At 42.1% G+C, this 27243-nt stretch overlaps 1 protein-coding gene and 1 pseudogene across 3 annotated transcripts in view; both read left to right on the top strand.

Annotated features, from left to right (window-relative positions):
- Positions 1 to 386: 386 nt before the first annotated feature.
- On the top strand, positions 387 to 26563 carry LOC311185347 (acyl-coenzyme A thioesterase THEM4-like; annotated as a pseudogene). The gene is made up of 4 exons: positions 387 to 477; positions 6935 to 7507; positions 26027 to 26151; positions 26237 to 26563. The product of its transcript is annotated as an acyl-coenzyme A thioesterase THEM4-like (transcript).
- A 344-nt stretch (positions 26564 to 26907) lies between these two features.
- Positions 26908 to 27243, top strand: part of CPM (carboxypeptidase M) — a gene marked incomplete at both ends in the record, with an annotated part of 55465 nt that continues 55129 nt past the window's right edge. For both annotated transcript variants that reach the window (XM_084255019.1, XM_084255020.1), the window contains one exon: positions 26908 to 27070. In XM_084255019.1, the coding sequence (XP_084111145.1) occupies positions 26908 to 27070 (163 nt within the window). The remainder of the gene's footprint in view (positions 27071 to 27243) is intronic.

A 27243-nucleotide genomic window follows, 5' to 3' on the forward strand; every position in this document is an offset into this window, starting at 1 on the left:
ATTTGAATGAACATCTTAATAATCATCATGAACACCACTGAGATTTAGAATATATGAAAATTATTTTTCTCTGTGGCTGTCTGAAAATCGATCACCAGCCTGAATGACACAGTAATCATCCAGACCAGGAAGTTCATGACCAACCGACAGCTTGAGCAGAAATAAATAGTCATTGTCATCCTGCACCCTGGGGAGGCAACAACAGTTCCTAAGACAGAAGTGTGTGGTAAACTAGCTAAAATGTGCAAGGCTACCTCCTATGTCATATCTGTATTTAGATCCAGATTCCATTTTGGAGATGGCAAGACAGCTGACTTTGGTATGATTTATAATTCCTTGGATTTGGGAAAAAAAAAAAAGTGAACCCAAACTTAGACTTATAAGACATGACCTATATGAGAAGAGAAGACCTCAAGAAAATAGCACAAGAAACACAAGAACAGAATGAAGACAGTCAGAGGGACTGCAGAGGCCATTGTTGGTGTTGGCAAAAAAAGGAGTAAAGATTTTTCAGTGACTTTATCTGTGAGGATTGTGCAAATTTTTAATGAGAGGATTAATAAATTAAAGCTTTAACAAATTAATAAAAAGTATAAGCTATTTAATACCCTATTATGATGTTTAACATTTCATTCATTTCTATATTTAGCCATTTACTCAACAAATGTGCATTTCATGCCTACTGGGGCTCTGCGGATTGAACTGAAAAGCAGATAAATTGAATTGCTGCTCTCAGAAGTCTCCTGTCTAGTGGGGTGCTCAAAGAAACAGGCAAAGAGAATTATAATATGATAAGTATATTATGGGGCTACAGGTTGTATTCTCTCTTTGGGGGCTCAGGGAAGGCTTCCTGGAGAAATTGTGATTAACCTGAGATACAGAGGGGGAATTTAAATTATTGCAAATTCCAATTTTATTTTTACTCATCCTTGTTTAAAATTATAGCTGAGGGCCTCCCCGGTGGCGCAGCGGTTGAGCGCTGGGTTGCGAAGCTGCCCGCAGCCTCTGAAGCGCCAGTTCGATCCCCGGCCGCTCCCCGGCCACCGGAGGAGGGTCCCACATGGCGCGCAGACCTCTCCTGCCGCCCGCTGCTCCCCTCAGCAGGGTACTTTGGTCCTTCTGCCTGCTCTGCTCCCCGCTCTGGCTCTGGTGAATTCTCTCACCCTCCTGCGCTTCTGACTGTACCCAGTGCTTGTATAAATAAATAAATAAATAAATCTTTAAAAAAAAAAAAAAAAGAAATGCTATTTCTATAAAAAAAAAATTATAGCTGAGACCATAGGCATTTTAATAGTGCTTGACAAGAAACTGAGTTATGACAAAAATACTTTTAACTTTATATAATTCTGAGTCATCATTATCCTTGTCAACCAAGAAATAATCAGACTGTATAAAAGAAAAACACACCCTCTGGGAGAAAATATTTGTACATCATATATCAGACAGAGAGCTGATATCAAGATAAATAAAGAATACATACAACTCAACAAAACGAAAACAAGTAACCCAATCATAAAATGGGCAAAAGAGTTAAAAAGACATCTCTCCAAAGAAAACAAAGAGACAGCCAACAGGCATTTGAAAACTGCTCATCATCACTTATCATTAAGGAAATGCAAATCAAAACCACATGAGATGCCACCTCATACCTGTGAGAATGGCCCACATAAAAGATCTGAACAAGTGTTGGCAAGGACCCAGAGTAAAATGAACTTTTGTACATTGTTGATGGGAATGTTGTCCTTATGGAAAACCATATGGAGATTTCTCAAAATTTTAAAAATAGAACCAGCAATTCCACAACTAGGTATCTACCTGAAGAATGTAAACATACTAAGTAGAAGGCATATATGCACTCCTATGTTTATTACAGCACTATGTACAATAGCCAAGTTATGGAAACCACCGAAGTACCAACAACAGAGGAGTGGATTAAGATGTGGTTCATACACATGATGGGATAACACTCAATTACAAAAAGAAGATGAACTCTTGCCATTTGTGACAACATGGATAGAACTGGAGGGATAATGCCTGCTGAAGTAAGTGAGAAAGAGAAAGACAAATACCAGATGGTAAACCAGTGTTACCTAAAAAAGAAAAGAATCTCACTTAATATAATCAAGAAAGTATTTATTCTAGATTAGGAATCAAGACCTGGGTTCACAACCAAGGATGAAGGTGGAAGGGCTGCTACTGTGTGTTCTACTAGGATTAGAACAAAGGAGAATTTTTAAAGGGTCAAGCAGGGACTTGGTCTGAGCTTAGGTCATTTTTGTTAACTTTTACATTGACTGAGAGAGTCTTGAGACAGAGGGTGGCAATGTGGAAACTTATGTTACAAGTGATGTGGGTGGAATGAGGCGTATATTTATATTGAAAAATTGGGAGAGCTCACATACAAGTCAGCTATGAAAATTAGAATTAAAAACCCATCAAATTCTGATTGGCAGTCCATTACAAAAATTAGGTGGAAGTCAGTTGAACTCCAATTGATGCAAAAGCATGCAAATCAGGGGAAAAGTTCATTGAGCAATGATTGGTCAAGTTACAATACTTGGAGATGTGTGGTAGACTGACTTTTTTTCAGTTCCTTCCTAGAGGTGGATGTGTCTTAGCATGCCTGGGGCTCTTCCCTCAATAGTCCCCTGACTCCATTTTCATTTAACCATACTTAGATCACTCCATTTTGATTCCTTCCTTCCTTTCTTTTTTTCTTTCTTAATATTTCTTGTCATGTTTTATAGGGAGTGGCTGTTGATTCACAAAATGGAAACGGTGAACGTTTGCACTGCAGAACTACATTTCAAATGTTAGAATTTTGTTGCTGAGAATCATATTTCTTCACTTGCGGCTGTAAACTATCATCACAGGAGGTTAAATTTGCTCGTCAACCTTGTGATAATTAACAAGACCTCCTTGAGGCTGTTATAACAAACTTGTTAGTGCACAATTGAGGAATACCCAGGGACCTCAAACTGTTAAAGGGTGTACACTCTGAAAGGGATTTGGCCATCCACATGCACAAAGGCAGATATTAGTGTGAAAGAGCTTCAGTGGAATGTGTGCATAGGGAGAGAAAAAAAGAAAGAATATTTCTAATAGTTTCCCAATAAAATGCCCATAATTATCCATCCCCTCATGGGCAAACACCCAAGAGGTCAGTCCAAAGTGGGACCTCTAATGCCCAAAAGCCTCATATCTAAATATATCTGAAACTTTTTCCTCCTTTTGTGATTTATGCAAATGAATATAAACAGGTGAGGTATTTAAGGTTCCCATACCCAGATATATCTGTAGACTTCTCCACACCGATTCTCAGCTTCCCCACACAAGCAATTCTTAAACACCAAAGTTGTGGGGGCCAAGAAATTTAACTCATTTCTGACACTATCTATCTGAAGATTCCTCAGGTAAAGGTCTCAGTCTCCAAGCACTACCCTCTACTTCAGAGACCAGCCACAAACCCAGGCTGTCACCTGTGCTTCTGACTTGGTGCAGATTGAAGGGGTTCATAATTTCCTCCTCAAGTTCAATTAATTTACTACAATGGCTCAGAGAACTCAGGAAACCCATTAACTCACAAGATTTGTTACAAAGGATGTAATCCAGGAAATACCAATGGAAAGGATGTATAGGGCAAGGTATAAGAAAAGGCATGGAGCTTCCAGCCCTCTCCAGACATGTCATTTTCTTGTAATCTTCACATGCTCACTGACCTAGGAGCTCTTCAAAGCCCCTTCTCTTGGGCTTTTATGGAGTCTTCACTACATAAGCATAGCTGATTAACTCACTGGCCATTGGCAATTGAACTCAAGCTCTATCTCCTCTGCCCTCCTAAGAAATCAGTGGGCAAACTGAAGTTTCACCCTTTATTCATATTGGTTTCCCTGGCAACCAGGCCCATCCTCAGTTATACCCAAAGGTTATCTTCAATAACATTACCTCCACTTATCATAACGTTTGGAAAATTCTAAGGCTTTTGGGAGCTGTTTGCCAGGAACCATGGATAAAAACAAACAAACAAGAACAACAAAAAAATACAGATGAGAGATATATATTTTGATCATTCTTATCAAAACATATTTCTCAATGGGTCAAGCAGGCAAGTGGTCTGAACTTTCATCATTTGCTTTGAAACTTTCAGCTTGCTTGACAAGTCTTTAGGCAGAAGGTTGTAGTATGGAGTCTGTGGAGACATTGAACTGATGGTCTGTTTACAACACATCTGCTCTCATTTTAAGCTGCACACATTATTACCCAGATAGAGAGCTAGAATTTTAAACATGCCCTTAAAACTAGGTAAAGCTTTGTGATCAGGAGGTTAGTAGTAATCGTGCCACTTGAGGGCTTGAATATGGGCTGGGAACACTGTGCATCTTTCCTGGTCACCAGTTACTGAGTCGATTGCTTCAGCAATTGCCCAGAAATCTCAACATGGCAGTTACAGACTGAAAGTGGGTTCCACACCCACTGCTTAAAAAAACACAGAGGGGGGTTAGAGAACGTATGAACACCTATTACCATTAAATTTAAGGTAAAGCTATAATAATTCTGTATCTTGCAATCATAAAGTCAGGTTTTGCTCTGTTTCCTAAGAAGGGCAGTGTTTCTGTAACATTCAGAGGTATGTTTTGATAGTTCAAGGGGCTGATTCACAACTTGGAAACTATGAATGTTTGTACTGCAGAACTACACTCTAAATTTTATAATCCTGTTGCAAAGATTGTGTTTGGGGTTGTAAACTGTCATAGGAGGTTAAACTTGTTCACCAACCTTGTGATAATTAGCAAGGAAGACCTCACTGATACTATTATAATGAATTCAATTAGTATGAAAGACTGGATATTAAGGGCCTATGAAAAATATCTGAAACATTTTCTTTCTTGTGTAGTTTATGCAAATAAAAATAAATAGGTGAAGCTAAACCAATTAATTTTAAACAAAACCCCAACTTTCATTCTTCCAGAGAAGTTGGCATCCAAAGAGGTAGGGCGGAAGATTCTAGCATTCCAGGTCAAGGGAACCCAATTGAGGGGAGGCCTGGAGGCCAGAATAGGCATATTCCCCTCAGGGACTGAAGTTGTTTAGATGTGAAGTTTCTGCTTGAAGATAGCAAAGTGAATAAATGCTCATGATTTCCTTCCTCTATCTGAACTCAGCCTACAGTAGGGGAGCAAAAGTCTGTCACCCCAAAACATGTCTTTGGCAAGAAGTTTACTTTAGGGAAAGGGCTCTGAAGACTGGGTAGAGACTGCTTTTGATGTTTAATATCTGTACTGCTCTTCCAGGAAGACCTAATGCCTTTATCTTTTTTCAGCAGAGAGGTAAAAGTACCTTTCCTTTCCCCAGAAAACACCCTAACTGACACCCATGTTATCCACTGCAACCTCCTTTGTCTTAGCTATTTAAGATGCTGACCCAAACCTATAGGAGTTACTCAGTCATATTGGGTTTCTCCCATGCATACAGAGGGTATATATGCTTTTTTATTAGACTTCTTATGGCTTTTTCTCTTATCTCTCCATGCTTTTTGATCATTACCAGCCTATAAGAACCAAGAGGAGTACAGGACAATTTCCCTTGTACACTAGCATTACTAGCAATACCCTCTAGAAAAGGTGTCTCATAATCTTGTTGAGGAACAGATCTTACTTATTCCCTTTACATAAGGCAAGCAGAAGTCACATGTAATTACTGAAAACCTGTAATTCTAATCAAAGAGGATGAGGTGGAGAAAAGAGGAAGCAAGAGAACTGACTGGAAGGGGACTTTGTAACAGCACATTCAGGATGTTTATGGAAAGTTCATGGATTCCCTTAACTCTACTACATGTATATAAAGGTTCCAGCTGAGTTTACATGAACTTGATGAACTTCATTTCTCCATGAACTCATATTGGCAAGAAAAATGGTCTTCAAAATCAAGACGTCCTTAGCTGAATCTTCCAGCAAAGGTTTCAAGCTACCATGTGCAAATGAACTACAAAGATAAGTCAAGATTACTATTTAGACAGCATTTACCAATGAGGATGCTCTCACATAGGGGCTAATATCTTTCTTAAGTAACAGCAATAGCAATAATTTACCTAATGATGGTTTTACTTCCTTTTTTTTTTTTTTAACCTGGCAGCCAAAACCACACATTTGCTGTTGGTAATAGAGAAATTTTATTCAGTAGAATTTCTTTTGGGGAAAACACTGCCCTTGTTTTGAAGGGAGGTCTTGATCAGCCTTTTGGGAGTATCAAACAAAAGCCTAGCAACCCAAATGCTCTTTGACAGATGAATGGATAAATAAAATATAGTATGTGTATACAATAGGAATTATTTAACCTAAGAAAGGAAGGAAATTCTGATACTTGCTACTTGGATGAGTCTTGGGGACATAATACTAAGTTAAATAAGCCAGCCACAAAATGACCAAACACTAGAGTATTCAAATTCATTGAGAGAGAAAATAGAATGGTGGTTTTCGAGGGCTGAGGGACATAGAAATGGTTTAATAGGGTTCCTCCCTTTTTTCCTTTTGTTTTTTGTTTAATAGGTATTGAGTTATGCAAGATGGAAAATTGAAAATTTTTCTGAAAATTGGTTGCATTGAATTGATTCTGAAAATTGGTTTAAGTTTACTGTACTGTAGATTGAAAAGTGTTTACAATGGTACATTTTATGTTATATGTACTTACCACAATTAAAAACCTACTAAAAAAACCAGGAAACAATATTTAAAATAATAAAGCACTTCCAAAATTGGCTGATTTTAGTTAGGATGACCTGCGAGATTATAAAATTGCTTTTAAATTTACATGTGTGTGTATATATCCATACAAGAGTTCAGAGCCCTGAGTGGTTGGTGGGAAGGTGGGTACCTTCTGGGGTGGGGCCTGCTACCCACATAGATTTGGTTTTCTTCTGGGAATATCATTCACAAAGACCATTCTCTCTTCAACCCCAGCTGGAGCAAAGACATAGGCTCCTCTTTGACCAGTTTATGAGGGATTGTGAAGACAGCTCATGGAAATATTTGCTTTCTTATACTTCTAAATTTCCTCAGAGGACTCAAGATTTCAAAACCCTTTTTCTTGACTGGAACATCATAAAAGAAGAGCAAATGTCCAAGCCCAGTTCTTCTCTGGATGCTATGAAATGGCCTGGGTTTTGAATACATGATGTTCTATAATGATGCTGAGGAAAGGACAATTTGCTTATTTCAAGGAGCTTCTTACCAGCAAGGAGCACCTGGATTCCTTCATGAAAGTGCCACAGTCACCATAATGGATTCTTTGTTGGTATGTCTGTGGTTCTAGCCAGGGTGTTGCCATGACTGCCAACCTCAACATTAATTATAAAAGACCCATTGTCCTTAGTTTTGTTGTGTAATCAATATCCAACTTGATAAAGGTGAAAGACGGAAATTGTTTATTTCCTATAACATTCAATGTGTTGATGAGAAGACCCTGCACTCAGAGGCAACAAGCTTATTTATAAAGCTGGAGCCTAACAAAAGTTGGATATAAAAGAGCTACTGTTGAATTCCATACCCATCTGCGAAACTCTCCCTCCTCCAGAACAAGCTGTTGTCCTTGTTCTGCTCTTTTCCCTGAGTGCTGAGTTCCTGTAGGGTGAAGCCTGCTAACACCAACCTTCCTGAACAAATCTGAATCCAACCCCAGGAGCTGTTTCTACCTTCCGAGCTTTTTAATAAGAAACACTCCCTGTGAGAATCTCAGCAATTCTTTCTGTCTCCTGAATTGAATGGGTTCTCTAAGCTTGCACAAGTGTGGTATCTGCCCATTGCTGGCCAGAGAAAAATTCACATTGAAACTCCTAATCACAAACTTGGAAATGCCAGAAAACCAAAGGAAGGAATAAGTATGAGGGCGCAAAATAAAAATGAAATTAAATATATATAATACAGGTTTAAATACTACGTGTATTTGCCTTCTTTTCCTAATGACTCTTACTGTCCTCCCAACCACTTTCTGTGAACATTCTATTGGGAATTTCTGTATGAACCCAATAAACTGAAACTAACAAAGCTTTCTATTTTCACTAACAAAGATCATTTCTAATACTCAATTTTTTTTTTTTAAATAGAGGCATGTTTTATTTATTTATTTGTTTGTTTTGTTTATACATGCACTGGGTACAGTCAGAAGCACGGGAGGGTGAGAGAATTCACCAGAGCCAGAGCGGGGAGCAGAGCAGGCAGAAGGACCGAAGTACACTGCTGAGGGGAGCAGCGGGCGGCAGGAGAGGTCTGCGCGCCATGTGGGACCCTCCTCAGGTGGCCGGGGAGCAGCCGGGGATCGGGGATCGGGGATCGAACCAGCGCCGCAGAGGCCGCAGGCAGCTTCGCAACCCAGCGCTCAACCGCTGCGCCACCGGGGAGGCCCACTAATACTCAATTTTAAAGGCTCTCAAATAGGCTTTCACTTGCCTCATTGAATAAAGTGAAAAAAAAAAAAGTCAAGATAAGCATAGGTTTCCCCACTATCTGAAAGTAGACTTTCTTTGGTATATAGGGTAGGTTATTTGGGGGGTTTAGGAATGCTCAAAATTTTTTCCATTCAAATCATTGGTAATAGCATTTCCAGACTCAAAAAAAAACCACTGAGGGTTCTCTGGGGGCGCAAGGGGTTAAGCACCGCACTATGAAGCAATCCACAGCCTCTGCAGCATGAGTTTGATCCCCAGCTAGCCAGGGAGTAACCGACATGGCAAGGCAGACCTCTCCTGTCTCCCCCACTGCTCCCCTCAGCAGTGTATTTCAGTCAGTCTGCCTGTTCTGTTCCCCACTCTGTCTCTGGTGAATCCTCTCACCCCCCTGCAGCTCTGGCCTATACCCCAGCTCTTCTATGCATAAATAAATAAAACTTAAAAAAAAAACTAACACTGAATTGTATATCATACCAAATTGGAACTTTACTTTCAGCTATAAGGGGAAACCTACAGGTCAAGAGGATTTTTTTATATATAATATATATATTACATATATATACACACACACACACGAGGATTTTATATATATTATATATTACATATGTATGCATATTCATACATACATATACATATATATATATATATATATATATATATACACACTGGGAATCTAGGCCCAGAGGACTCTAACTGTGTAAGTCTACAGTGGACCCTGGAAGCCATATTTTAAATGGTCCCCAAGTATTTATGATGATCACCTAGACATGTAGACCACCAGACCAGGCAGGAAGCATTAAAATATTTGCATGGGCTCATAAATATTTGGAGCTAATGTTCTGAAAACTCTTACCGAAAGAATCTAAGCTTAAATTAGGAGACCCTTGTCGAAACTCTTACACAGAAAAATTGTTTTAAACGTTATTTTCTCTCACTTGATGGAAGTTCACAGTTAAACACTTGATTTTTTCCCCTAAGTTGTTACAGTAAATCAGCATGCTTAACTGAAAGAGTTCCCTTCTTATTGGTTTGGTAAATAGGGAAAAGTAGTAAAAGAATGTTTAACTCACCTGATGGGATCATTTTAAGGATCTAAAAAAGGACTGTGAATAAATGAAAACAGAAAGGCCCAGATTCTTAGGCTCAAGACAGTCCAGTCATGTAGGCTCAAGACAGTCCAGTCCAGTCACTGTTTAATGCTCTGCAGTTGCCATTTTGAAAGTCTTACTAAGATTTAAACAAGTGGTCCCACATTTCATTTTGTACTGGGTCTTGCATATTACCTAGCTGGTCCAGGATTTAGGTCACTGATTCCAAAACATGGTAGCCTAGGCTTAACCACAGAAGAGGTCATATCAATAAAGAGATAGTATTGCCCCTTTTCCTCAGGAGTCAATGCAGCTATTTTATACAAAATACTCATACTGGTTTTGCCATGTAGCATTGCACTACTAATCTAGGAGCTGGAGCACATAATCATTATATTCCAAGCTTCAGTAGCAAATCCTCACAAAGATGAATACAATTTTCTCATAAATATTTACAAGTTTCAAATTGTTGGACATTAGTCACTCCATTTATCGTGATGTTTCCTTGTGAATAAAGTCCATCCACTGTCTACATCTTATTGATAAAAATCTGTGAAGCTAATGCAGAAAGAAGAATCAAGATTGCCAAAAATAAATGTTTCCATCCTGAGCCAAAGAATGAATCACTTGTGCATTCATATGTTATAGAAAATGTGATTCCTTTTTTTTTTTTCTTTTCAGATTTACAAGGCCAACACCTATCAGAAACATTAATTCTTACTTTTGCTGATTTAAACTAGGTCTCAAAAGTCATAAAAAGGCTGTTCATAAAAATGAACAAAGAATGTATTTGTATCTATATCAGAGTTCTTGGCCAAGTTCATTTCAAACCAGCAGAGTAACATTTACTTTTACATTTGTATGTTGTGTTGAATTTTATAAGCCCTGAAGCTAACGGACTTTTGCTTGTAAAGTAGATACACAAACTGATACTGGGAGAAAAGACTGGGGATGAGGCAGAATGATATATTTCTGCCTTATTTATTAAACATGATGACCTTTTCTTGCCAGAAATCACCATGGAGTGAGCTCTTTCAGAAGGTACTGTGGTCCAAACTCTGTCCCAATTCTTCCATATCCCTAATTCACAGAACACTAGGCTAGCACATGGCAAGTAGCGAGTGAATCTCTTCAACCTCGCTCCAAGTTTGGCCTCTCAGAGAACAACCTCTTCCTTCCAGCTAATTTTTCATCCGTATCATTCTGACTGGGGACTGCCCCCAATTTTTCATATTCTTTCACACTTTCCTTAGAATTTATTGGCTCCTACTCCCTCTGATTCCCAAGATGGAAAATTATCTGATTACTAACTCAGGCTGATGTTCTGATGAACCTTGTCAATATACTTGTCTCCTTTAGGCAATTTTTTTTTTTACATGACAGTAACACTGCACTGATAGTTCAAGAGAGTGGCCAACAGATGAGCCTCCCCAGTGGCCCAGCGGGTTGAGCGCCCCGCTGTGAAACTGGCAGTGCAGGTTCAATCGCGGCCAGCCAGGGAGAATCCCACATGGTGCCACAGACCCCTCCTGTGCTCCTGCTGCTCCCCTCAGCAGTGTATATCTGTGTCTGCCTATTCTGCTCCCTACTATGTCTCTGGTGAATCCTCTCACCTTCCCACGCCTCTAGCCTATACCCCAGCTCTTGTATAAAAATAAATAAATCTTAAAAAAAAAAAAGCATTTCCTTTAAAGAAAAAAAAGAGTGGCCAATGGAATGACTCTAAATGTTGAAATTTCTAGCTAGGCAATCGGAATTTTAAAACACTTCTTAACTTAGGTGGAAGCCTATGAACAGAACTGGTTATTTCAGGCATGTAGGGAGGGGTTCCATAAACAAATAGTAAGAAAATAGGGCCTCCCTGGTGGCTCAGGGGTTAAGACAAAACCTATGAAGGGAAACGCAGCCACAGCAGCACAAGTTGGATCCCTGCTCAGGGAAATACCCACATGGCGCAGCAGACCTCTCCTGACTTGCATGCTGCTCCCCTCAGCAGTGTATTTCAGTCAATCAGCCTGTTCTGTTCCCCACTCAGTCTCTGGTAAATCCTTTCACTCCTCCCCCACACCTCTGGTCTGTACCCTAGTTCTTGTATGCATAAATAAATAAATCTTTTAAGAAAAAAGAGAAAATATTAGCCATAAGGGCTACCATGAAAATAAGACTTGGTGATGTGAAAAGACTGGGGACTATGGGTAAATGCCCAACGAAATCCTCTCTGAGGAGATGACACTGAAGTTGAAACCTGAAAGAGAAGGAACCAGACATAGGACAGTTTAGAAAAAACATGTCCGGGGCATCAGAAGAACTAGAGCAAAGGCCCTAATGTCAGAGGTAGTTCTATGTGATCAAAGATTTTATGGTGAGAACATATGACTGATTACCCAGGGTGATCCTGGGGAGAGACGGGTAGGGGTCAGTTCATGCAGACTCAGGCAGAGGTTTGGGGCTTGATTCTTCATATCACTAGGAGCCACTGGGTTTTGTAAGAAGGGAAGTAGGATGATCTGCTTTTGTTTTTAAACAACCCTCTGGCATTTGAGTTGTGATGAGACTACAGAAACCAGAAAGGAAGCAGGGAAGGAAGTGGACACAGATGATGGTAGTTTGGGTCAGATGGCTCCAGTGGAGGTGTCAGCAGTAGACAGAGTAAGGATGTATCGTGGAGATGGAATTGACAGCGTTAACTTATGCACTGCATATGGTGGGGAGGGAAGGGGAGGAGTCTGGATGTTTGGTTTGAGAGACTGAATGCATGGTGGTGTCATTTCCTGAGATGGGAAATGTGGATGCAGGGCAGCTTGGTGGAAAAGGTTTTTTTATTTTTTTATTTTTTTTTAAAGAGGCATGTATTATTTATTTATTTGTTTGTTTGTTTATTTGTTTGTACATGCACTGGGTACAGTCAGAAGCGTGGGAGGGTGAGAGAATTCACCAGAGCCAGAGCAGGGAGCAGAGCAGGCAGAAGGACCGAAGTACACTGCTGAGGGGAGCAGCGGGCGGCAGGAGAGGTCTGCGCGCCATGTGGGACCCTCCTCCAGTGGCCGGGGAGCAGCCGGGGATCGAACCGGCGCCGCAGAGGCCGTGGGCAGCTTCGCAACCCAGCGCTCAACCACTGTGCCACCGGGGAGGCCCTGGTGGAAAAGGTTTTGAAGGGAAAATCAAAAGTTAAATTTTGTTAAATGTTGAGTTTGAGATGCCTGTTATACATCCAGGAAGAAATGTCAAGTGAGCATTCAGACATGTGAGTCCAGAGCACAGAGGAGAGATCAGGGAAACAAACTTTAATTTGGGAGTCACTGGCAGAGATGGAAGTTAAAGTCATGGGTTTGGATGAAAGTATCTAAAGAGATTGGGTGAGTAGAGAAGTTGAAGACTCAGGAATACCACAGTTCGAGGATAAGCAGAGAATTTAGTGAAGGAGCCGGTTGAGAAGGATAAAAATGTAGACCAAGTGTGTTTCAGCACCAAGAGAGGGAAGTGTTTGAAGGAAGGGCATGTAAACTGTGCCAGAACATGGGGAGAGGCCACATCAGTTGCAAACAGATATGTAGCCATTAGAGGTCTTTGGTGACCTTGACAGGACAACTCCAGAGTTATAACAAAAGAGTGAGAAACTGAAGAGATATACACCTTCCTCATTCTGGCAGGCAATACTCCCAAATCTGTGCTGGTCTAGGAGCATATGATGTTCTTAAAGGTGCTTTTCCTCTAAACCACGCGGCACACAACAAAAAGATGCTATGAAGTTTTCATTGCCACCTACATAGCTCATAAATCTTGAAATGCCATGAAAGAGCTCCTAAATAGCCAGCATTAATATTTTATGGGGTAGCTCTCCAAGACATCATGAAGGAATAACTAATAAAAGCAATTGTAAAAAAGTCTAACAAAAATAGAAAACCTGACTGGGAGTAACTCATGCTGGATGAATTTCTATGTTGTAATGCTAACAACTCTGCCATAAACACATGGTATTGACTTCTGTGGTTGAGACAGTCACATTATAATAAATCCCACAGCTAGCAAAACATTTGTCTAGAATTGTGAAACACTTTTATTTCACTTGTCACAAAGTGACTGAAATTGTATCATAGACGATTCAATTCAAATATTTTTACTGAGCAGATAGTAAAAAGAAGGACTGTGCTTGCTGCTGAAGGAGACACAGAAATTAGTAAGAAGCCATCCCCACTTTCAAGAAACTAACAAGAACTCTCTACTGCCAGGCTGCCACAACAGGAGCAGGAACTGAGTCAATCCGGATTACCACTATCATCCAATTCTGAACTCAGAGAAGGCTGCTATAAAAAACACTTATGACTAGGTGGCTTATAAACAACAGGAATTTAGTTTCCATGGTTCTGGAGACTGGGCAGTTCAGGATCATGGTGCCAGCAGACTGGGTGTTCGGTGAGGGCATTCTGGTCCAGATACAGCAGTCTTTCTGCTATATCCTCATTTGGTTGAAGGGGTTGGGAAACCCTGTGGGATCTTCTGCATAAGAGCGATAATCCCCTTCACTCTCATGACTTTAGTTACTTCCCAAAGACCCCACCACTTAGTTCCTTCACCTTGGGTATTAGATTTTCGACAGATGAATTTCAGGGGGGACACAAACATTCAAACCATAGCTGCACTAAAGTCATAAAGTCAAAAATGTGTATAAATGAATGAATTCCAAGTACAGACATATTTTATACACAGTAGATGTTACATATTAAACACCATCTTAGGCTTACATCAACAAAGGGATACAGGACTAGGACAGTCAGAAAAGAGACATAGAAAACTGTGGCTTCTGAAATCAGCCTTGGAAGTCAGATAGACTTCTAACAGGGAGAAGGAAAGATATTCCAGGTGTGAAAACAAGAAAGAATTGTTTCTATAATTTCTTTAACCACAGGGCCTCTCCTGGTGGCACAGAGGTTGAGCGCTGGGCTGCAAAGCTGCCTGCAGCCTCTGCCACACTGGTTTGATCCCCAGCTGCCGGCTAGGATCCCACATGGCATGCAGACCTCTTCTACTGCTCCTGCTGCTCCCCTCAGCAGTGTATTTCGTCAGCCTGCCTGTGCTGTTCCCCGCTCTGGCTCTGGTGAATCCTCTCACCCTCTTGTGCTTCTGACTGTACCCAGTGCTTGTATAAATAACTATTAAAAAAAAAATCTTTTACCACAAAAGAAGATCCTTTAAAGAGAAAAGGAGAAAGGATATACATGTTGAAGGAAGTTCTCCATTACCCAATGGGAAGTGCACTTCCTTGAGTACATTACGCAATCCTGAGGGGAATATGTATCAACAACCTGGGCTGGGTCCCGCCCTGAAAACTTGAAGGGAAAGTTTTTTCTATGAACTGGTACCTACCTCCCTAGCCTGAGCTGATCTTCTTGAGAAATAACAGTTTTGGTTAGGATACCTATAAGTTTTCGATGAAGACAATCTGCCATCCAACTTCAACTAGAATCATTCCAAATAGACCAGGATATCACAGTTAGCACAGCTCAAGCCTTCTATTCTTCTGACCTAACTGCAAGGTGTGGATGGTTAACCACAAATGGTTTTCCTTCCTACTTTCATGAGGAAATTCAGGCAGGCATCAATGATGCTATTCTAGAACCCTTAGACCTAGACCTTCGTTACTTAACTTTCCTGTTACTGAGCCCCCAGGCTAACAGGAGTTGGTCAATCCATCACCAAAGAAAAACAAACGGTCTGCAGAGCAACAGCTTTTGGGGAACTGCTCCAGAACAAGCTATTGTAAAACCTGATAGCTATGCAGATGCAGAGGGCAAAAGACCAATGCAGAAGTAACCCAGGTCTCATTAGTATGCTGAACCACTCACCCCTGGGTGGAGACTTAAGATGCTAATGAGACATACAACATATAAAGGGGCATATAGGCTTTCTATGCATGCCCTAGCATGACCCAAATCATGGGATCATTACCCACCCCTAGTAACCAACCCATTAAAACCAGGTTTCCACTACTCTCAGGTGGACAGTGTGACCTCTCCTAGTGTGTGAGCCCAATAAACATTTCTCACTTGAAACCTATTATTGACTTTTCAAAAATCTGTGGGGGATTAATTGGTCACAGCTAGACAAAGATCCTTCAGAATCTACAATACCGGTAGAGCTGACAATATGGAACCTCTCTTCACTCTTGCTGTCCGTCCTCTTTCCAACAATTTGGAGAAGGCAGAGACTCTGGGAACAGAGTGTGAAAAGACAGTGTGAAAAAAGGTGTGAAAAGATGATAAGTAGGACAATAGGCGAGGGTTTCTCTCCCTTCTTCTCAGCTATTGCTTTGCTATGTCTCAGAAATATCCCAGATAAATTTGAAAGAGGGGACAGAAACTGGCAGAGCCAGCTTTGTGTGTGTGGGACTTGCACAGTATTAACAAGCAAAATTCGTTGAAATAAATTTAGAGAGCTAATCGACTTTATCAAACTATTCATGAACTGGGCAACACTCCACCTAACAGGTGGAAAGATGGTGCAAGAAGTTCTACAAAATGTAAGGTTTTTATAGTCAGAAAGAGAGTGAGACAGGGCCTCCCCGGTGGCGCAGCAGTTGAGCGCTGGGTTGCGACGCCGGTTCGATCCCCGGCTGCTCCCCGGCCCCCGGAGGAGGGTCCCACATGGCGCGCAGACCTCTCCTGCTGCCCGCTGCTCCCCTCAGCAGTGTACTTCGGTCCTTCTGCCTGCTCTGCTCCCCGCTCTGGCTCTGGTGAATTCTCTCACCCTCCCGCACTTCTGACTGTACCCAGTGCATGTATAAACAAAACAAACAAACAAACCAGCAAACAAATAAATAAAGCATGCCTCTATTAAAAAAAAAAGAGAGTGAGACAGGTTATTAGCAAAAGAAAAGAAAGATTCAGGCAAAGTCACCTTCTCTTAATGCTGATCAGAAAACTCCAAATTGACTAGTTTAAATTTCCACTTTGGGGAGAGACTGAAACTACAATTAGGCTAGTTAGGTAGAGTTTGCCATAATCAATTCCATTTGGGGTTTGTTGTTTTTAAATAGCAGTCTTCAAGGCCCTTGGTTTTGATACTCTTGGTTTCACCAACTTAAAATTCTTAATATATTGTGAACAAGGCACTTCACATCTTCAATTGCACATCGCCCCACAAATCATGTATAAGTGGGACCTGGCAAGGTGGTGTCTGGCAAGTACCAACTTTCAGGAATAATTAAACAGTCCTGAATCTCACCTGGGCCTTGAGCTGATGCTTCTTGCCAGTTTCTGCTCAAGTTGTTAGAAGAACAATCCACTCCCTGATGTTTTTACAGACACCACCCATATCTCCACACCAAGAGATCTCAGCCACCAAGAATTACAACTCCCAGCACACCATGAACCTGACTTCCTGAATGGGGAGCTGCTGGGGACTAGGTTAAGAGTTAAATGGCCATGCTTACTTTATAACTGAACATATGCCCGCTCTGACTCTTGCTTTTCCAGCTTTGACTTGCACACTGACATTTGTAGGAAGAGGCACATGGGTGAGACACATGTGGGGAGGCTGCTCCTGGTCCTTGGCAGAGACCATGGCAGGCTTTATCTTGACTTCATAGTAGATTATGTGATATATTTTAATTTTGAGACTCTCCTGTACCAGCTTTTTGGGTCTGCCTAACCTTTTCTTGTGGTTCCTTGCCAGAGGTACTTTAGACTTGGGGCAAGCTTTCCCATCTCAGTAGCCCTGTTTCTGGCTGAGCCTGTTTGGCTGGACATTTGTCCACAAAGGGATGGATAATTTTTGAGGTTTTATTGGGAAACTATTATGTTTTCTTCTCTTTATGTACACCAATTCTATTAAAAATCTTCCACACTAAGTGTTTGCTTACTCTGCCTTTGTGCACACTGGTGGTCAGACCCTTTCAGAGCATGCTCCCTTTAACAGTCTGGGGTCCCTGAATACCTCTTGGTTGTACACTAACAAAGTTCTTTCTCTTTCCAGGTATACCCAATATCAGAACAGAAGGATATTGTGTTCACTAACCTGGATCTGAGGGAATAGGTGGAAGCAGCTCTTCTGAACTGTGACATTTCTTTGAAGGCTTAAATTTTATCCTTAAAAAAATAAAAAAAAAGATTGTTACAGGGTTCTTGGGCCTGCTCCTTGTTTGTTGCTTTCCTGTTGTTTAACATCACAAGACCCCCAGCAGCCAATACCCTGCTTCACTGCTGTCCCACCCAGGTGATAAAACCTATAAAACCAGAACCCCACCCCTGCCACTTTCAAGCTGAGAGTGGCTCAGAGCAGTTGGCACCCTGCTACTATTGTGTGATCTGTTACAGGATGTGTCACCAAGTCAGGGGGAGGAGTAAGGCCATGGGTATAGGAATGGGTGCTGTTTTCCCCACCCTCACTTCCATGCCTCAAACATCTCAGATGCCTTGGACTATAATTTGGACTATAATTGCCATGAACTAACCTTCCAGAATGGGAACACTTGGGAAGGTTAAGGAGCAAGGCACAAATAGACGTGTATGAGTATGTGTGTGTGTGTGTAATGAGGATCAAGGAGGAAGGAGAAACAAATGAGAGCAGCTCCTGGTCTTTGGTCTTGGCAATTTTAACATTTTGGCAGACAGACTCTTTAGAGACATCGGCAGACATTATCTTGACTCTGTGTTGGATTCGGCTTGAACAGTACATTTTGACCCTCCTTTTGTCCAATTCACTAAGACCTATTCAACCCCTTGCTTGTGGTTTCTGTCAGTACGTACTTTGGACTTGTTCTGGCAATTTGGCAGTTCTGCACCCTCCCTAAAGAGCTAGGCTTTTGCCTTCAATGGAAAGGATGATTTCAGAGTTTGGTAGGGAATCTGGTATTGGAAATCCTTTTTCTTCTCTCTGTTTTTCTCTACCGCTTGAACTTCTCACCAATTAAAAGTCTTTGAGCAGTTTGCTTTCTTTGCCTGTATGCATACCCTTAAAATGGGCAACGTAGGTTTTTCACATTAACAATTTGGGATTAATGGGCACCCCCTTGGTTTTGCCCAGTATCATTTCTGGTTCCCTGTATGAGAATGAACTTCCCAGTAACAGACCCACAATAACAGTCTTTGCTTGAAACTGTTAGTATGAAGACTGGGGAGTAACCCTCAAACTTGCATACTCTAATTGGGTTCTGCCATTTGCCTCATAAAGATAAAGCATACTTTCAATGTGAACAAACTTGAATAGGATTACTGTGCATAGAAAAAGACAAGAAGAAAGGATAATAGTTTCCCAATTCCTTGTGGGTAAATGCCCAGGCAAAGAGGGTTGGTTCAAAGTGGGGTGGCTGAGGAATAAAAACTTGCCATATGGTACCCTAATACCCTGCAAAAAGGCCTTCTTGCAGGGTACCATAAGAAAGTGACAGAAGTGGTGGGCAAGTGTGAGATGAAAGGAGCAAAATCAAAATACAAGTCAAGGTAACAGCTGCCATTAACAGCCTCTCCATATGTCTCTCACCCATGTCTCTTCTAAGTGTGGGTGTCTCTTTTTTTAAAAAAGATTTATTTATTTTTGAAAACAAGAATTGGGGTGCAGGCCAGACCATTGCAGGGGGTGAGAGGATTCACCAGAGACAGAGTGGAGAGCAGAACAGGCAGATCTACTGAAATACACTGCTGAGGGGAGCAGCGGGGGAGACAGGAGAGGTAGGAGAGGTCTCCTGCACCACATGAGTCAGCTCCCTGGCCAGGGATTGAACTCATGCTGCAGTGGCTGGCAATAGCTTGATTGTACTGTGTCTTTCACCCCTGCACCACCAGGGAGGCCCTTAAGTGTGGGTGCCTTGACTCCATGAGTCTCCTACCATATCCCCTAGTCCCTGGTGCAAGTCCAAGAAGCAAGCAGAGTTCTTCACATGTCTCTTTCCTCCACATATGTCCTCTTTCTGTTCTCCACATTCTCTCTAGCTTCCTCTTGCTGCTCAGCTCAATCCTTCATTAGGTGAGGAGGGGAATATGGAACCTCCACTTTTTAATGGAGATTCCTCTCTGTAACAAAACCAGTTATTATTGGCTCTTTTAAAATTTGCATGGCATTAAATTGGTGGAAGCCAGAAAAACACCCTTCAGAATCAGTAGCAAGGTTTGCATTCTGTTCCATATTATATCTGGTGGCTACATTTAAAATAATAAGACAGCCTTTCCTTGCTCCATTGCTCTGCCAATAATCTCTAAGTAAAATTGACAATCAAGAGGCTACACCATCTTTTTCACTTGGATATGAAAGTCTCTAGCACCCCAAATAACTTCCTGCACTATAGCAAAGGTGGGGATGCACAGGCCCCAAGAACAATGAGATGAAGCCTCAATTCAGCAAATATCTTCACACAGGACTCCAACTTCCTATTCTCACATGATTTCCCCAAAGCATTCACTGGCACATTTTGTAACTCATGGTCTCTGATTCTTTTTTTCTGTTCCTCTTCTGATGAAGAAAGTCACATTTACTTGCTAGAACACAGACTGATGTTGCTTTATATTTCCACTCCTAGTCAAGAGGCACATTCAAAGCCAGGCCTCTGCGCCCCAGGAGGGCTCAGCAATACTCAGCTCTTCCTATTTCCTTCTTCCCTTTTTGGGCACAAGATCCAGTGGTCAAGGGGCCTGGCAGTGCCATATGGGAAAAGGGAGCAGCCCCCTTTTCTAGGTTTTTCTAGACTGACAAATAATAAAATTCACATCAAGCAGATTGACTAGAAAATAGAAGAAATTTAATAATAACAGTACATATAGGGGAGCAAAAATCTGCCACCCCAAAATGTCTTTGGCAAGGGGTTTGTTTCATGGGAAAGACTCCGAAGACAGGGTGGAAGTTGCTCTTGCTGTTTACATCTGAACTTCACTCAATCCAAGAGTCTATCCCATGAAGATCCAACCCCTTTCTTTCCTGTGGAAAAGGCAGAAGTGACTTTCTTCCCCCCAGTAAACATTCTAACCGACTTCCCCTTTCTCCCTCAACCTCCCATGTCCTAAACAAGCTCCTTAAAGTGGTATCTAAAGTCATGTAGGGCAAGTTACTCAATCGTGTTTGTCACTCACATCTATACAGGAAGTATACATGCTATTATTGAATGTCCATATGACTTCTTCTCATCTGTCTACATGATGCTTGTTTATTTGCCAGCCTAGAACAACCCAGACTTACAGAATGATTTCTTCGGGCCCCAGTTTATGCCTATATACATGGGAGAAACCCAGTACAACTTAGGAATTCATTAAAATGGCTTAACTTATTGCCTTAAATAACTTCAGTTAAAGACAAAGGATGTTGGGAGAAAGGAAAAGGTCCATTATGAGATGTTTCCAGGAAAGGCATGTGAGACAAAGGTATGTCTGTTTTTGCCTTTTTCACTGATGAGTCAGAGAAATTAGGTTTTCCTGATAGAGCGAGGGATACTCCTTTACACATATAAATGTCTCTTACAAATGGCCAACCTCCATCCAGTTTTCAGAGTCCCCCCTATGAAACAAACCTCATGCCAAAGAGACATTTTGGGGGGGGATGGAAGATTTTGCTCCCCTGTTTTGTCAATTAAAATTTCAGGAGTCAATTAAAAAGACAAAGTACACTTATTTGGGATGAAAGAATTGCAGTTCCTTGATACACAGATTCAGGTAGAAAACCTAAAATGTGACCCAAAAGAGGTCAGTGCGGGAAGGGAGAGGAGGTATGAGAGGAGAAGATGAGGTGGATGATTAAAGAAAAGAGTTGATTAGTGATAACAGGCTAAATTTGTCTTGGTTATACTTAGTTGGTTACTGATTCTCTAGAAAAAAAAAAAAGGGAGCTGATTGATTCTATCTTAAGACTAAAAATCCAGTTATCGATCAATCAGTTCCCCAACGATTGTGTGCCTGATGGTTTCTTAAAACAATTGGTTTTTGCCTAGTCCAAAGGTCTTTGGCTCAGTTCATGGAGACAGATAATGTGATTTTTTTCTTTTCCAGTTCCATTTTTAAAATGACTTCACAGATGTTAAATTTTCATATTATTGAAGTCTAGGCATTATTATATGATTTTATCTCACAATACTCCTAGAAGATAAGAATTATTGTTCCCATTTAATAAATGGGAAATTAGGACTCAGTAAGGCTGAATAAGTTGCTAAAAGTCACACAGTTGGAGTGGTAGAATCAGGGTTTAAAATTTTAAAAGTCTCTATGATTAACCCTCTGTGCCATTTGGAATTCAATCAGAGAAACAGAACCACTAGGAGGAACACATAGCAGTCTTTAAAAAATTTCATGTCATCAACATCATTACCTTATAACATTGATGAGAAAAAAAAGAATACTCGTTGAGCAAAATAAGAGTATTTGAAGACCTGGTTTATTACTTACAGTCATTTTGCCTAAAGTTGAGGACTTAATGTTGAATGAGGGATTTGTTTTAAAGATTGTGCCTCAAATAAGCAATTATCAGAGCTTCTTAAATGGCCTATATAAGACTACAGCTTCTACATGTAGTGTTGGAGCCTGCAGTTTGCAGGGCAGGTAGGAAGAAAGGAAAGAAAGAGGTGAAGTGAAAATTCAATTATTTTTTTCATGATTTTTGTCTTTGTTGTTGTGTCTCAAAAGATACCCCAGAGGGCCTCCCTGGTGGCACATGGGTTAAGTCTCAGCATTATCACGTTATTGCTACCATGGCCTGAGTTCGATCCTCAGCCAGGGAGCTAACCCATATATGGTGCAACAGAACTCTCCTATCCCACCCACTGCTCCCCTCAGCAGTATATTTCAGTAGATCTGCCTGTTCTGCTCCCTACTCTGTCTCTGGTGAATTCTCTCACACACATACACTGCCCACACCTCTAACCTATACCCTAGCTCTTGTATGCATGAATAAAGTAAATACATAATTTTTTAAAAAAACACAAAAAGCAAACAAACAAAAAAAGATACCACCACAGCCAAGATTATCTAGGCTTTCTCCTGTGTTATCTTCTAGAAGTTTCATAGTTTTGTGTTTTTCATCTAGGCTTATGATCCATTTTGAGTTAATTTTTGGAAGGGTATGATATCTCTGTATAGATTCAATTTTTTTTTATTTTGGAATGTCCAGTTGTTCAAGCACCATTGGTTGAAGAGAATATCTTTTCTCCAATGGATTGTTTTTTCTCCTGCTGAGGCAAAAGGTAACCCCCCATGCCTCTGGCTTCTTCTTGAGTTGGACAAACAATCACAATCTCATCATCATAATGCAGTGGAAAATTTATTTAATAATGTTGGGGGGGGAACTAAAATAATTATACCGATCCCATCTTTGGTTAGGGAGAAGGGATATAATTTCAGTGCTGAATGCCTGAGGTGCCTGGGAGAGAGGTGGGGCTGATTTCATTCTTACACCTAACAAGGAAGGGAAATGACTTCATCTTTTGCTCTGAGAATACAGATGAGATGCTGGGACAGATGTTTTAGATGAGTCGCCAAACTACATTCTTCTAGGTCTTTGATTAGGAAAAAAGCTGAAACTTAGGATGTGATGATTTTACTTTACCTTAGCTTAGGGAAAGGTGAAGGACTTAGACAAGCACAGAAGCACATCCTCAGCCTCAAAGAATTTCATTGTTTTAAACCCAAAATACACTGCATGCCAAAATGGGAAGTTTTGAGGATACAAGATCTGAAAATCTTGGGGTGATCTGAATAAGGCACTTTCATTCCCTTGTCAAAGGCCAATTGATTATATTTGTGTGTGGGGGGGACCATATCTCTGTAGTTTTAGCTCTTTGTAGTTTTTCTCATAGATTTTGTACATATTTTAGATTTACACCTAAGTATTTCTTTGGATGGGGGCTAATGTAAATAATGTTATATATTTAATTTTAAATTCCACTTTTTCACTGATACTATAAAGGAAAGCAATTGACTTTTGTATATTAACCTTGCACCTGCAATTTTACAACAATAACTTATTAGTTCCAGGAATTTTATTGTCAATTCTTATGGATTTACTACACAGACTAATATGTCTGTGAACAAAGAGAGTTTTGTGTCTTCCTTCCCTATTGTATATCTTTTCCTTCATTTTCTTGTCTTATTCCATTAGCAGAGGCGTCCAGCATGACATTGGAAAGGAGTGGTGAGGGAAAATCCTTGTTTTCCTGATCTTTGTGGAAAGGGTTAGATTTTCTCACCAGCAAGTGTAATACTGGCTATAGGCTTGTTGTTGCTAGTCTTTATTAAGATAAGAAAATTCCCATTTATCCTTAGATCACTATGAGCTAATCAAGGAATGGGTGCTGGATTTTGTCTTAACCATTAGTGTTTTATTCTATTAGGCCAGCCTTTTATTCTTCTATATTTTTCACATTCTAACATTAAACCTTTTTCATCTCTAGACCAGTGTCTATCAATTCAAATGTACCTAAGAGTCGCAGGAAATCAAATTAGAATGCATGTTCTGTCCCAGTAGTTTTAGAGTAAGGCCAGGGAGCCTGTATGTGCAACAATTCCCAGCTGATTCCAATGCTGTCTCTGGACTATACTTTATTTGCTAGATTTTAGAACTTCAGCCTTCAGTCCTATCTCCTGTTTCCATTCTCTCTGGCTGTCTGCTGAATTTGCTTCCTACCTAGTGTGAACTCCAAAGCTGTAGTAATTTCAACTATACCTCAACTTCTTTGTTTTTCTGGAACAAAAACCTTGTCAATCTCCCTCCCACAACTGATAAAGCCATCACTGCCTCCAGTCACTAATTTTTACACCCCTTAAGAAAATCATATACTTGCCACTTCTAGAACAAATGTATGATTTCTAAAATCACATGAGAGCAATCTTTGACTACATTCGTAGTCAGTTCCTTTTTTCATTCCTTATAGTAACTTTGCCTAAATTTAATCTCTTCAAACCCCACACCCCTTCCTTTCATGTCTCATAGTCAAGAAACAAAAGAAAATAAGCAATGAAAGGAAAACTTCTTCAAGCCATCTAGCAGAAATCACATTTAGCATAGTAACTATGCACACCTTTTAGAAAAAAAAAATTCACTCAAAAACCCAGTAATAATATCATATTAAGATTTTCACAACACTTAGAAAATTCTGCTTAGTTATGAATTAAACTAGATCTGAAAAAATAAATTGATACTTTGCAGTTTTTACAATGTGCCCATCAACATTATTTTACAGCCCACTGCTAGGCAAATGGTCTAAAAACTGTCACCAGATCAGAACTGCTCTCAATGGTTCTGGGTCCAGCCATCTGACACCACAAAATGTCCTTTGGTTCAGGAAAAGGGGAAAAAAATATTTCTTTTAACCAACAGGATAAAGGGGAGGTAGAAAACTAGCAGGACAGAGTGAGAGGCAGAAGGTCCAGTTACCAACCAATAGCGCAAGGTGGAGTGGCAGCTGACAAGGTGTGATAAGGTCTGCTGTTCTCTGCAGCTCAACTCATCAAGTCCTTCCACCACCAGGGCAGCAGGGTGAGGCAGAGGCCTGCTGCTGCTGTGTAGGGAGGGGGTTGTAGGAGAGGGGGCTGCTAGTACCCTCCACCCTCCAGGTAGGGCAGCTGCCTTCGAAAACAGCTCCAAGGAAAAAGCAATCAAGCCCACGTGTATTTCTCCCTTGGAAAGGTTCACAAAATGGCCACAACTCTTCCCAGCAGTGCCCTGCTCAGGAGACTAGGGGTGTTCAGACCACACTACTGCACACATGCTCTGCCCTCCTTGTTGTCGGTGCCTGACGTCAGTAGCTGGAATCCCGCCCTTGGTCTGCACTCAGTTGCTCCAACAAATTGACGCAGCCACTGAGAGTCAGGACCAGGACTAGGATCCATATCAAGTGATGCTGTTGTCTAATTCTGCCACCTCCCTTCTCCACTGCCTGGGAATCACAGCTGGCCTCTGGGGTTCTAAGAGTTCAATTCTACAATACAACCTGTGTCGACAACAAAGAAGGTGACAGCGATTACTAGGGGTTCTCCATTCTTGAAGGCACAGTCTAGTCACTTAAGCAGTGTAAAAAAAAAAAAAAAATCAACAACAACACATTTCTGGGCCTCATTGAAATAAATCCTGTTGAATTTGTCTGAAGTGGGACCCCGACTTTTTATCTTTAATCTATAAACGAGGAATTTTATCCCAGATCAGTCAGTGGTTTTCAGACTTTTCATACTCACCAGACTGCTGGCACAAGTGCCCCATTACCCTGACAGATGACGCGGGACAGGTGCGGGCGAGGTCTGCCTGCACCGAAGTCTCTTAGGTTTCGGAGAAGTCCTGTTCTCCTAGTGCCCACAGCGACCACCCAGTCCTTCCAAGAAAAAGCATTTTAGAAAGGGAGCCCTGGAGCAGGCCAAAGGCGCCTAGGTGGAGGAAGAGCCAGGTTTACAGAGGTGGCTCTGTTTTCTAGCGTGTGATTTCCAGTTTTAAACTGAGCTCCGATTTATTCAAATCTCATGCACCAAGTAAGAAAGTTTTCCTAGACTCCACACTCGACGGCCTTTAAACCGTCTACGCACGTTCTTCTCGCTTGAAGACTTCGCTGTCGTGCGCAGTAGGGCCGGGAGCGTGGCCCGGGCCGAGAACCCCGGCGGGGTTCGGAGCACCCGGCTCTCGCGGCGCGTCCCGGGGCCCCGGGTGAGCCGGGTTCGCACCCGCCCGGTGAGGTTTTGAACATCTCCAAACTCGCAGCAGCTGGACACACCCAACGCCCCAACACCCCTTCGGCGGAGCGCCCCGGACCTAGCCAGCGGGTGGAGCGGTGGCCGAGGGGCGCACGCACTTCCCAACCCGGGTGCGCGCCCGGACGGACACTGCGAAGCGGGGCTCGGTTCCCCGCAGCTCCGCGCGCCCCACCGCGCTGGCCGCCGCGCTCTCGGCTCCCGGCGCGTCGCGGGTACCGGCTCGCCCAGGTGCGAAGGCGGCGGGGACACCCGGCCCGCTCGCGCCACCGCGGTCCCCGGGCCCCGCGCGGCGCCTGAGTGGGCCGGCGGGACGTCTGTCAGGCGCCGGGGGCGGGGCCCGGGCGCGCCCGCCCCGTGGCCGGGCTATAATGACAGGCCCGGCCGGGTGACCGCCGGCGGGCGGGCGGACTGACGCGCCGGGGCCGGGGTGAGGCTCGGGACGCGCGCGCCTGGGCGCAGCTGCAGCAGCTGCCGGGCGCTCCAGACGCCCGGAGCAGGGGAGGGAGGGAGGGGCGGGCGGCGGGATGGAAGGCTCGGGAGGCTGCTGTCCGCGCTCGGGTTGCACCGACTCCCCAGGATGTAGTTTCCAAGTTTTACCTCCTTAGGACGCGCGGAGTCCAGTGGCAGGAGACCTGCGACTAGAACGCTGAGCCCGAGCTAGCAACGTCCCTCCACTCTGTCCTTATCTGTCCTCAACTTTATTCTTTTTTTTTTTTTTTTTCATCTCCAGAACATGAACTTCGCGCGCCTCTGGCTGGGGCTGCTGCTGCCTTTGGCAGCTGCTGCGCTGGATTTCGGCTACCACCACCAGGAAGCAATGGAAGCCTTTTTGAAGAATATTGCCCATAACTACAGTTCTATCACTCACCTGCACAGTATTGGGAAATCTGTGAAAGGTAGGGTCCGTGGCTCGGCTCTTTGCCACCCACTAGTCCTCGCTTTCATTCATTAAATGTGCCTTCGCCTGTCGTCTGTCCCCTCTCCATGGAGCTATTCAGAGGTCTCCAGGCGGTTGTAGTAGTGCCTTGTGTGTGGGTTGCTTTCTGCTTTTGTGTGTTTTGTTGGTTTG

Source organism: Talpa europaea, assembly GCF_964194135.1.
Source record: "Talpa europaea genome assembly, chromosome: 15".
NCBI lineage: Eukaryota > Metazoa > Chordata > Mammalia > Eulipotyphla > Talpidae > Talpa > Talpa europaea.